This window comes from Aulonocara sp. 'chitande type north' Nkhata Bay, linkage group LG13 (assembly GCF_057382095.1).
Source record: "Aulonocara sp. 'chitande type north' Nkhata Bay isolate Kocher_YH1m ecotype deep benthic linkage group LG13, A_spYH_male_GT1.1, whole genome shotgun sequence".
Taxonomy (NCBI): Eukaryota; Metazoa; Chordata; class Actinopteri; order Cichliformes; family Cichlidae; genus Aulonocara; species Aulonocara sp. 'chitande type north' Nkhata Bay.
Window position 1 is genome coordinate 15,964,274 of NC_141356.1, and position 12,747 is coordinate 15,977,020.

General features: G+C 38.5%; 1 protein-coding gene across 2 annotated transcripts in view; it reads left to right on the plus strand.

Moving 5' to 3' along the window:
- The window catches only part of cdh11 (cadherin 11, type 2, OB-cadherin (osteoblast)), a 99,559-nt gene extending 87,057 nt beyond the window's left edge, over positions 1 to 12,502 (plus strand). For both annotated transcript variants that reach the window (XM_086258849.1, XM_086258850.1), the window contains 8 exons: positions 1,507 to 1,620; positions 1,736 to 1,875; positions 2,312 to 2,448; positions 4,287 to 4,408; positions 4,549 to 4,666; positions 7,667 to 7,918; positions 9,461 to 9,612; positions 9,919 to 12,502. In XM_086258849.1, coding sequence (XP_086114975.1) covers positions 1,507 to 1,620; positions 1,736 to 1,875; positions 2,312 to 2,448; positions 4,287 to 4,408; positions 4,549 to 4,666; positions 7,667 to 7,918; positions 9,461 to 9,612; positions 9,919 to 10,284 — 1,401 coding nt within the window. In that variant the 3' untranslated portion in view covers positions 10,285 to 12,502. The remainder of the gene's footprint in view (positions 1 to 1,506; positions 1,621 to 1,735; positions 1,876 to 2,311; positions 2,449 to 4,286; positions 4,409 to 4,548; positions 4,667 to 7,666; positions 7,919 to 9,460; positions 9,613 to 9,918) is intronic.
- The last annotated feature ends 245 nt before the right edge of the window (positions 12,503 to 12,747 follow it).

Here is a 12,747-nt window from a genome sequence, read left to right on the forward strand (position 1 = left end):
GTGCGATATTAGATTCGGCAATGTACCCGTGATAAGTTGGACTGCCTGCCTTCAACACACAGCAAAGGATAATCATTTCGATCAGCAGCTTAAATCCGTAATATTTACTTTCGGTAGACTTGTTTAGCATCCAGTTTGTCAACCTCATAAATCTCTAGTAGCTTCTCTCTGCTTTTAACGGTTCACACTGTGCTTATGAGCCCTCTCTCCCACTGGGATTTCATTAAGTGTTGGTAGCCTGAAAGTGAAAAGATCAAGCTTGCTCCTGGGACTTTGCCAGTTTAACGTCCCCATACCAGCTGGAAAAATAGTAGCGAGGGAAAGTGGTTATTATCTGGGTTTATAATATAGCAATGATACCCAGAAGAGTGTTACTACTATGATTATGGCTACGACGGGGCTGCAGATGAAGTCACAGCCAAGTGCTGTTGGCAACACACGAATCCTCGTAATAATAGCAGCGAAAACCTCTTGGGTATCACAGCTTTTATACAATGCTTGCCAACACATTTGTTGACTCCAAAGTTTCCCCTGCAGTAGCATATAGCCTGTACATCAGAAAAGGAGTCAGTAGGATGGAGAGGAAAATTCATTAGATGCATACCATGAGGCTGACTGTTTGGATGAGGGTCATGGCTTTATAATTGATGTGCTAATTATTTAATGACTGAATGGAAATGTGATGAGAGGAAAATGTACGCTTTTGACATTGAGCATAATACCTCAAAACACACACTCAAATCAATTCAAAATCGAAGCTATTAAAAGTGAGTGGGTTTTCTACCAATACTCAGTAAGTGAGCTGAAGCTGAGTTCAATAAGAGCGTATTAAATCTAAGGGTTTTACATCGGCTTGCCAGTGGTATTGTAAATCAATGACAGTGACTTTAAATGGTAAAGTAAGGCTTAATTTACCTCTCTCTATCTGAAGGATGGATATTTAGATGATATTATTATAGATAAAATAATCTAACTGTCACCTGCCTGCTGTTCTTTTGGTCTTAGATTGAAGCTTCATCTCCTGCTTTCCATTCCCTTTATCATGTGGTGTCCCAAAATCCCAAACCTAATCCCAGCTCATTAAAGGCAGACAGGTATTGTTTTCATCTGGCGATAAAAAAAAAAAAAAAAAAAAGCCAGGAAAGAAACAACCCAATGATTCATTCTGGTCCCAAAATAATCATATCATATGCTATATCATGGATAACAAACCATCTGGAAATTAAAGTTGGTATTTGGATTACTTTTACTTTTGTTGGTCTGTGATAGTTGTAGTACTGCAACTAACGTGTCTGCTGTTATTCGTGCAGCAACAGCTCCCCCTATCACAAGGCCTTAAAAGTGCACAGTGCGCACATACGCTTCACAAAGCAAATGATGTAATGTGTGTTTTCCTGCAGATAAAACTAATTAAAAGACAAAAAAAGAAAAGAAGGTTTCAAGTGTTTACAGTTAAAAACAGGAGGGGGCTGTTTTAATAGCTTCTATTTCCTTTCCTTTTCTCAGATGGTGGACTTTGAGACAAAAAGGTCATACACTCTGAAGGTGGAAGGATCCAACCCTCACATTGACCCCCAGTTCCTTGCCTGGGGCCCTTACAAAGATGAAGCCACAATAAAGGTACAGATAAAAACAACAAATATATGACACGAGTTTGAGACTTAAAAAAAAAAAAAGACAAATATCAGAGAAACTCCCTTACAGGTTGTTGCTTATTGTGTGTTTATGCTCGTAGATATCAGTGGAGGATGCAGATGAGCCTCCTGTCTTTATAGCTTCAAGTTACACTTTTGAGGTCGAGGAGAATGCCCCTCCAGGCACTCCGGTGGGGCGAGTTCATGCTAAGGACACTGATGTTGCCAACAATCCTGTCAGGTAACAGAGATGTTCACGCTATAAAAACACACAAACACGTTAATTAAGACAGGCTTGTGGCAGTGAAAGAAACTGCCTTTTCACTGTGGAACATCACAAAAATAAAACAAAAACTTTCAGCCTTCATTCAGCCACACTGAGCAAACAATATGACTCACATCAGCCTAACATCATATGATGTTAGGCTGTAGAATATTTTATTTAATATTATCTATTAAAGATGTTTTCAACAGAGCAAGGATGCAAAATAAGACAAAGGCATAACAAGACTCATTTTGTAAAAATGGATTTAGACTATTAGACTCTCAAAATAGTACAAAACGAAAACACTGCATGCTATATGTATTTCGTATTGTAGTATATATGTATTTTGTTTTTAATCTATTAGTTCGTATGTGTAATGCCGATAACTCATGAGTCCTAACTTTCTGTATAGGTACATGATCCCTCGGTACACAGATGTAGAGCAGTTCTTCAGTATAAACGCAGAAGATGGCATGATAACCACAACAAAACCACTGGACAGAGAAACACAGCCCTGGCATAATATATCTGTGTCAGCTACAGAGATTGGTATGTATGCACTCTGAAATACAAGACAACTGGGACTGATTCTGATGTGTGGTAAATGAGTCCCTATAGATCTGTTAAATATGGCCTACACAGACACACTTCTATTTATCATTATATGCATAGCAAAAGTTAATATATATACAGTTTGGACTCATAGACCCTTATGATACAATTGAATGTGAAGTGAAACAACACCTAAGTGCAAATTTTATTTTATTTTCAGCCATTCTGGGAGTTAATGAGCTTCTCCCTGTGTTTGAACTTAGCCTTTGTGTCATTTCTGTTACTGAAACCACACACGCTGATGTAGTATGAGAAGAAAAAGTCAAACAAGAACAAACAGATGGAAAATTCCCAGATAGCCACCAGGCTGTACATTTGCTGGCATCCGAAGCCCGGGCTGTCGTCCTGTGGTGCTGGATACACTCCATGACATCTTATGTACAGACTTTAAGTGGATTCAAGCTGCGGGCTGTAATTTTTTTCTCCTCTTGGTGGGACTAAAGTTAACCCTTTTGCTATGTTTGTCAGCAGCAAAAAGCCTAAATCTTGATGAACTAATTACATGTCTGGAATCAGAGGGGGTGAACTGACTTCACGCTTTACAGCTGAGACTTAGTGGTATCATTCTGATAAGTGTACCCATCTATAACTCAGTGGAATGTGTCTAATGTTAGTGTATGCAACTAGCCAGAAATGAAAACTAAGATCTGCTACACTGAGCTGGCTTTTGATAAATGTTAATTGTATAAGGGGGCAAAGAACAAGTAGAGAAAAAAGGCAACAACAAGACTTTAACTATTATTATTATACCTAAACTGTTTTCCTTAATTTTAATTGTTTTTTTTAAATGAGCTTATTTTTTAGTTTACTTTACATGAAAATTAGAATTTTGGTGAAAACTCCACAGAAATGAAAAGAGAAGTAAATACAGTTAAAGCACCGCTATAACATTTAATTATGAGCTCCACCCTAACAGTCTACTGTAGTGCATACGTGGGGAAGAAACAGGGGAGATGCCAGTCAACCCACAGGCCCTCTGGAGCTTTCCCTCCCTGGCTTTATCCCCAACAACCCTCCCTCAAGCCACAGAGGCCCCACCCTGGTATTCTGTGGTTGGGGCTCAAACTAGCAGAGTGCTGCGTGGTTTCCCTGTGGTGTGCTAGACGCCAGACGGACAGATGGAAACGGACTTGCCGCCCACAATGCTAGGACCATTGCAGGCTATGCTAACCACATACAGACCCTGGGAAGCTAAATAAATGCCTAGTAATGACAGGGTAGTGGAAAATCACACTGACTAAAATTGCAAATATGCAAGGCAGTACAGCACTGAAATGGATGGGTTTTCTTTTTTAAAGATGAAAAGCAAGAAAAGTGCACTCCATCTTTCTGAGTTAATATTCTGGATGTTGTATTTTTTGTGTCTATTTTGGCTGTTTAGACATCATTCTGTCTGCATCACATTTTTTTTTCTTCATTTAATCTTCAGCAGGCATAACTTGACATTTCTGGGAGCTGCAACTAAATGAGTGCCATTCTGTTTGAGTGTATTTTTTTTTGATGTCTCAGAAACTCGTCTATAATTTTTGCAAATCAAAATAATAAATAGCTGGCTGAGTGGCTGACTGATTGACAGGCAATTTAGATGAAAAATATTCACAGTCTTTCCATTCACTCGATGCCAAATGCGGATTACAATACAGACACACAGACAATCACAAATAATTCACATAAAAATGACATTGTGGCTTTAATAACTTTAACACTGCTTTGAATTTTTATATGGAGCAAAATACTGATGATTTTGCACTGCACTGTGTGTACTATACATGCAGGGGGCCATCACCAAGACACCAAAGTGCGGGTTAACATCAAAGTGAAAGATGTTAATGACAACCCTCCAGAGTTCGCGACCAACAATGAGGTCCTCATGTGTGAAACTGTCGCACCGGGAAAGGTGAGGCTTTCTGTGTGAGATGATAAATTATTTTTAAAATGCACGTGTTTGGTGGGATGATGGTGAAGCTAAATGTATCCAGAAACAGTATTTACATTCATTTGTTTCCTTCCAATTGCATTTTAATTTGTTTGTATTAGGTCATCGAAACATTGAGCGCAGTGGACAAGGATGAGATGGCTTACAGGCAACACTTCACATTCAACCTTGCTCCAGAAGTTGCTCATAACCATAACTTTTCCCTCAAAGACAACAGAGGTAGATGACCTTTAAAATATTTTCTCCATCCCTTCCAATTCTTCGCTTCCCTCCCCCCCCTGCTTTTTGATTGTTTCCCCTTTCTCTTTCCATTCTTTTCTTTAGCCAGTCTAACCGTTTCTTCATCTGCTGTCTCCTTCTCGCTCTCTCTCCCCCTTTCACTCAGATTAGATCAAAGCATAACCAGATGGAGGCTTACAGTACCTTGTAGAAATCAGCAGGTGCTCTGAATTTCACACGCACATGAATGCACACATGTCCTGCGGGCTGTATTAATTGCAGTGGGGTCTCTGTCCGTCTGTACATACATCTTCGGGGGCCAGCTGATTGAATTAAGTTTTGTTAGTTCTGGGAGCAAGATGAAAAAAAAGGAAAAGAGAACGAGGTAATCCGGAGAACACTACTATAGATTTAAGCCACATGATACTGAAAAAAAGGTTGTTTCAATAAACTGCAATATGGAAAATACAGGTATTTTAGGTGGATGAGTAAAATTACATTTTAAGAATAAATCACTCCAAAATAATTGGAGAGACTATAGTACATATGTAAAGACCTTTATTTAATCCCATAACAACCTTTATTACATTAAACACTGGAGAAGTTCAAGTGTTTCTTCAGTTCAATTCAATTCATAAAGCACCAAATCACAACAGCAGCCACTGGAGGTGCTTTATAGAAGTAAGGTATGGTAGGAGACCCTAGAATAATACAGAAAACTCCAACCATCACATGGCCCCCTGTGAGCAAGCACTTGAAGACAATGGGAAGGAAAAACGTATTTTTAACAGGAAGAACAACAGGCAGAACCAGGCTCAGAGAGGAGCAGCCATCTGCTTTGACATGTTGAGGGTCATGGAAGGAAGACAGGTCAAAAAGAAAAACACGCTGTGAAAGAGACTGATAATAACTATTAATTTAATGCAGAGTGGTGTATAAACACATATTTATGAAAAGGGTGAGTGGACAAGAAACACTGAGTGCAACCAAGAGAGAATTCAGGGTCACCTGATCCAGCCTTAACTATATACTTTATCAAAAAGAAAAGTTTTAACACTAATCTTGAAAGTAGAGTCTCCCAAATCCAGACTGCAAGCTGATTCCACAGAAGTGGAACCTGAAATATCAAGGCTCTGCCTTCCATTCTACTTTGAAATATCTCAGGAACCACAAGTAAACCAGAAGTTTATTTTTCATTTGAGGTATCCGTCTCATTTCCTCAGGAAAGGGGCTGTTTCTTCCATCAGCACTGCTCTATGTAGTAGTACATAGAATTCCACTGTAAGGTGGAGGCTCACCGCAGACCTGTAATGTGTAGCCTTTAATCAGCCTCCTCACTGAATAGAGTAGGGGTGGGATGCACAAACGGACCCACTCTGAATGGCTGTGGGAAAGCAGAAAGAGTGGAGAAGAGAGAGGACAGGCGAAATGCACCCCGTGCATTTCTTGCATTCTCAAACTAACCGAGCCCGAGTCCAATCTAAACTCACCTCACAGACCCATACATTTCTTTTCAACTAAATGTTCCTTTTCTGTGATTTTTTTTCCTGTTCTTCACTCATTTCGCCAGCTGCACAGAGAAATCAAGAGTCGTAGCATGCGTTTTAGTTTTCCTTCCTTTTCACTGCTGAAATTACATATTGACCAGCCCTATTATTTATAGAAGAAGATGTGAAATACTGAAGTACAAAGCAATAACAAGTGGAAATGTGATATGTGTTGAACTAAGATTTATATTATCAGAAGTCTAGGTGTGTTCTTAAAATGAGCAGCTTGAAATGTGTGCGATTTCTATCATTGAAGAACACTGCAAAAGGGTGACCTTTTTCAGTACCACACGGTAACAGAAACGCAGACAGACAGAAAAGAGTCCAGAGCCTCTCAGAGGACTGAGAAGCACGCACCTGCACACTGCATCACACATACAACTTTCAGACAGTGGCTGTGTTGGCAGGAGGCAACAAATGACATCAGTAACAGAAAGATGTTTCTATCGGGGAGTGGGGTTTGGAGTAACTTTCATAGCTTTTGGCTAGAAGTTATGAACCTTTTTTTTAATCTTCCTTTTCTTTTTCCTGTAATGTACTGGAAGTGACATGTAACATGTTTTTTTGCATGACTCAAAGATTTTATATTGTAAATCTACAGTAAAGCTTACAGTGAGTCACCATTTGACTTCTTTGTAAACTCTCTGGAAATGTTAAGAGATTTCACGGAAGTATAATTCTTAGATTGTCGTTACACCTGATCACACGTAAAGAACAACTGGGAAGCATGAAAAGAGAAAAAAAATGATGAATTTAGGAACAATCTGCATAACCTGTAGGTTTTTAGGAAACACAAAGCAAGATGGAAAAATAAAGGTGGATTATTAAAAATGACATGCAGTGCTAAAAAAAAAAATAGAACAGAGCTTGAAAAAAATTGCTGTCTGTCCTAAATTTTGTAGGTTTTAGGGTTAAATTCATACTAAATTTAACCTCCAAGAGGAGATCTGTCTGCATTTTATACCTTATTATTATACATCAGTAGTTTGTACATTTTTAACCTGTATGGCTTTGTTATGTATTTTAATATACAAGTTAGACACTGTTTTTCCTGCGATATAGCCTCTGAAATGCCTCATATTGTGTAATCCTCTGTTGGTAATAAAATATAAATGCGAAAGAATGGCATGGGAGGGATGGAAAAAAGGCAGGTTGGTGTCGTAACAGCAATAACTGGTCTTTGATTACTTTTGAACTGATGAATGGACCCACTATTAAATATAAATCTAATGTCATCAAAGTCACACCTCATTGGCTGCTGTGTTAGGGCAGCAATAGTTGTGTGTGTGGACAATGCTAAAGAAGAAAAATGTGTGCAAAGGTGGATTATGTGAGTTTTTGCACATAAAAGCCAAAACATTCAGCAGCATGTGTTTTTTATAGTCCTTTGGAAGTTGAACAACCTTCCATCATTTCATCACATTCACCACCTTATTTCTCTCTCCATCTACAGACAGCACAGCCAGTATTTATGTGCTCCGTAAAGGATTCAGTCGTCTCACCCAGGATGTTTACTACCTTCCCATCGAGATAAACGACAACGGTATTCCCGCTATGAGCAGCACCAACACCCTGACCATCAGAGTCTGCTCCTGTGACAGCAAAGACACAATTCTGTCTTGTAATGTGGAGCCCTACGTCCTTCCTGCTGGTCTTAGCACTGGAGCCCTGATAGCTATACTGGCTTGTATTGTCATTCTGCTTGGTAAGGAACAAAATTCTTAATTCTTGAGGGGGGATTACTAAAATATATGACATTTATTCATTCCTGGATCAAATTTTAGGGAGGCCACTCTAAAATTGCATAGGGTGTGTTTATAGACTGAGCCATTTAACTGCAAACCTTTCTAGTAATACCAAAAAGGTTGACATTTACTTTACACTGAGGTGAAACATCAGCAGTTGACTCAGGCCGCCTCCTATTTTTGACTCCTCATTCAAACTGTGCTGCATCGTTTGATCTTCTTAAGAGTAGAGGTCAAGGAATCACTTATGTATAAGCACTTACAGAATCACTCTCATACCCCATCCATGCATAATCACTTAGTGTTGGTTCGCACATTGTACTTGGAAATGTTGCAATAGCAGGGCTTGACATTTACTTTCATCTCCAAGGACCACAGGTGCCCCACACTGAAAAATTTGGGAGTACATGAAGAACTTTAGTAGTGCAGTAAAAAATAAAAATGTATCCATTAAAGTAAGATCAATTATTCACAGCCAAATTATTAAATTAATTTGAACTGTTTTTAATATGTAACTATTTATATAAAAAGAAACGGTACAAAAAATATTAACATTTGACTTTTAATGTTTTTTAGCCTTTTCCAGAGGTTTCTGGAGAGTTTAGGAGGCAAAGCCACAGGGATGCGTTTGTAGGGTTTTTTCATAGTCAGGGTGTACCTATTAGGTGGATGGAAGAGCTTGAAAGTACCACTTTTGTCAGTGTTTAAGCCTGCTGAAAAGGTAGTTTGGTAAAGGCTTTTTTTTAGCCGCTAAGGTTTTGATTGTGCTTACAAGTAACAAGCGCAGCTGTCAACTAAAAAAAAAAAAAAAAAAAAAAAAAAAAAAAAAAAACAGTATCTTTCACTTCAATTGGTCTCCATTGCCGCCTCTTTGCTGCCTACTGTATGTGTCAGACAGAAAAGCTGCAGCTCAATCATAAGAGAGCAGCGATAGTCGCTGTTGTATTGTTATCCTTTATGCGCAGGAAATATATATATATATATATATATATATATATATATATATATATATATATATATATATATATATATACATACATACACACACTGTCTGCTTGGGTTGAAATTTTTTTTATTACAACACACATGCACACAAGACAGTTCTTTAGAGTACACACACACACACACACACACACACACACAGAAACACATCTATTTTTAGCCTTATATCTCATCATAAATATGCTTTCAAAACAGAAAATCTTTCACAAGCCATTAGCTGATTCTTCAACCTTAATTTACACTGCATTTTACACAGAGTACAACACATTTGAAAACCTTTGACGAGTTTGACATGTTGATGACAATTTAGAATTAAAATGGCATGCGTGTATAACATAATACAATAATGATATGAATTAAAATGTCCAAGGTGCAACCTCCCACAGTGCACACTAATTATCCACGATTAACTTGTCTACTACCTGTAATCATGAAGGTTTTTGTAAAATGTTTTTTAAATGGAAATATAAACCCTTGCATTTTTGTTTTCTATTTGGCAGCAATAGTAGTGTTGTTTGTTGCACTGAGGCGTCAGAAGAAAGAGCCACTGATAGTTTTCGAGGAGGAAGACATCCGGGAGAATATTATCACTTATGATGACGAGGGAGGCGGTGAGGAGGACACAGAGGCTTTCGACATTGCCACACTGCAGGTAAGGGTGAGAGGACGAGTGGCAATAACCATCTTGGTATTAAAGATAAAAGTCTATGGGGAAAAGAGGAAATTGAGGGTCTGCTGCTTCAGCCTCAGGCAGGTCAAAAGCAATCTGTGACTGTCAGTTTCTGCTTATGCATATAAACATTACACTAAAAACCTACAAGTACTTAAGGTGGAATATTAACCAGATTTATCTGCCAGCAGATAAATACAATTCTTACGTTTGTTCATTCTCTGCAATATACATCTGTAAGCTTATAATTGACGGTAGTGTCCTTTCTCTCTTTCTCTGACTTTTCAGAACCCAGATGGTGCCAACGGTTTCCTGCCAAGAAAGGATATCAAACCAGAACTTCAGTATCCTATCAGGCCCGGCATTGGCCGTCCTGCAGCCAACAGCGTTGATGTGGATGACTTCATCAAGACTCGAATTGCAGAAGCTGACAGTGACCCGACTGCACCTCCTTACGACTCCATTCAGATCTACGGCTATGAAGGCAGAGGATCATTGGCCGGGTCATTGAGTTCCCTCGAGTCTGTCACAACAGAGTCCGACTTGGATTATGACTATCTGCAGAGTTGGGGGCCGAGGTTTAAGAAGCTGGCAGATTTGTACGGGACCAAAGACTGCTCCATTAATGATGCTGATGATGGTGAAGACTCTTAACAGTGGTCTCACTGAGTGGACGCCTCCCCGATTTCTGATTTCTTGATTCCATGAGGATTTGTTAACTGAGGGTTAACACTCCCCAGTTCCCAACTGTTACCAACTACCAACTGATCAGTTCATGCCAATTAGTCAACAAACGTTAACAGCTCCCCCTTCCATGGCAACGCTCCAGTCCTCCAAAATGATTTGTCAATGGACACATTGTGAACACCTGGACATGAAACACTCCCGGTTTTCCCAAATCTTCCTTGTCCTTTCTGTGTCTCTTTCCCTCCTTCTATTTCTACAGACTTGAACATTGCAGGGCTTGGAGATTTGCTATGTCAGCAATTTGTCTGTTTGGGAGTAATTTGATGGAAAAAATGTTGCTGTATGGTCAAAATGACTTGCTTTTAGCAAAATGTTTAGTTTATTAGAGGTTCTATATACTTTTGTGGACTGGATTCACATTCTTCTTTTATGGTTGTTGAGGGAAATTTTATTCCCTTGAAAGGTTTCTGCGTGGAGTACATCCCCTTTGTTGATCTCTCAAAGACAAAGAGGAAGGGAGAGAAATAAATTAAAGGAAGAGCTTGTTTGGATTCCAGCAACTGCCTGATGTTATTAAATAGAAATAAAATGTACAGATGTGTTAGTAGGGTCAAAAATCAAATGGAATGATTTTGCCGACATGTCGTGTGTGCCGAATTCAGCAGGTACTGTCGTTTTGATGGCATGACCGACTCTGGGTTGTTGATACTGTGAAGATGCTCACAGCATCTTCACAGTATGGTGGCCTTATAATAAATAAACAACAACTCCAGGGGTAAAAACACAACAAGAGTAAGGAGTAAGAGAATGCTATCTTCAGTAGCTACACAAAGACAAAGGAACACACAAGGACTGAAAATGCTACACAGATACAATTTTTCTACTCTCAAAAAGAGACAGACTCAACAAGGATTCAATTTTCAAACTGTGGATGATTCTTTGTTTTCATTCTTCACTGCAGAGAAGACCTGAAAAGAAAAAGCTGCCCTTCTCCATGCCCTCGCCCTGTGTCCCCATTCCTCACAACAACAATCACTCCCCATACCGAGTCTACCAACGAATGATCACTTCCTCATTTGGAGTCCACTGATGATGATCAGTCACAATGAGTACAAACCTGTGAGCTCTAAAAATCGCCTTAAACTTAATAGACACTCTTGCAACGCAGTGCATTCTCTTTTTTTTTCTCCTTTTGTTTCTTTTTGTAACTTGAGACGTATATTCAGAAAGCAAACTATTCTCCATGTTAGGTGTGTACAGAGCAACGTGCTGACGTGATATATCACTTTGAGGATCCAACCTGCGCCCCGCACAGTCTTTAGATGGGATGTACTGAGTCTGCCAGCACAGTAAATGTAGATTGGTAAAATGTGCATTGTGTCTTTTTCCAGTACCGTGCACGGCATGTTGGCGGCAACATCTGTTGTATCAACATGTGTTGCTATATAGAGATAACAACACTGGAAAATAACATAAGTATGTTTTCAGAACCACATTTGCTGAGGCTGAAACCAAAACATCCTTTTTAAATGTGTAGGTTCTTGGTCAATCTCTTTTTTTAATGTTATTATATTATTATGATTATTATTGTTGTTTTCTATTCTTATTGTTATCATTATTATAACTGTTCTTTTACTGGCTGCAGCTACATGGGAAGAAATTTTGGTTTAACTCTTTGCAGCTCAGATTTACTATCTGTAAAGTTGCCTAAACGTGGAGAGACTACACGGTATTCTAGTCTCATTTTTAGGCGGCCGTAAGAAATGTACTGCTTAAAGTTAAACAGACTTGGTTTATGCCTGTGTCCATACAACCTCTCATTTCTTTCATTTTTGTTTCTCTTTTCATTGTTTGGCATTTCTTTGTTCTTTCTCCCTGTTCAAGAGGAAAACTAGCAATCTGTGTTTGTTGCAGTGAGAGAACGCCTCGTTTTTATTCTCTGTCAAGTTTTATGGTACCAATTTGTACAATTTTAAAAGTTCTTATTTTAGTATACATGCAGAATATTCCAGTATTACAACAAAAACGTGTTAAGAAGATAAAGATTAAAAAAAAATGTTACAGCATCACACTTATATTTTCTGAACATTGTACTGTTGCTTTACTATGTGCTTCAATCTCCGAAGCAAAAAAAAAAGAAAAAAAAAAAAACCTTTGAAATAAATGCTCTTTTTATAAAATGATACTGGACTGTGTTTGGGAGTCAACTTTGTGTTCACTTTGGAAACTGCAGTCCTTTCTTTTTTTTTTAAAATTAGGAACATGTAGTCTTCTAAATATGTATATATAAAAACAAAATCACATTTTATGTTTGGACCCACTCAGTTTGAGTCAAATGCACAAAACTCATTATTTCTATGCTTAAAAGAAAATAAATGAAGTCATAATTGTAAGCTACTCATCATATTAAAAACATATCTTCAGACCAAC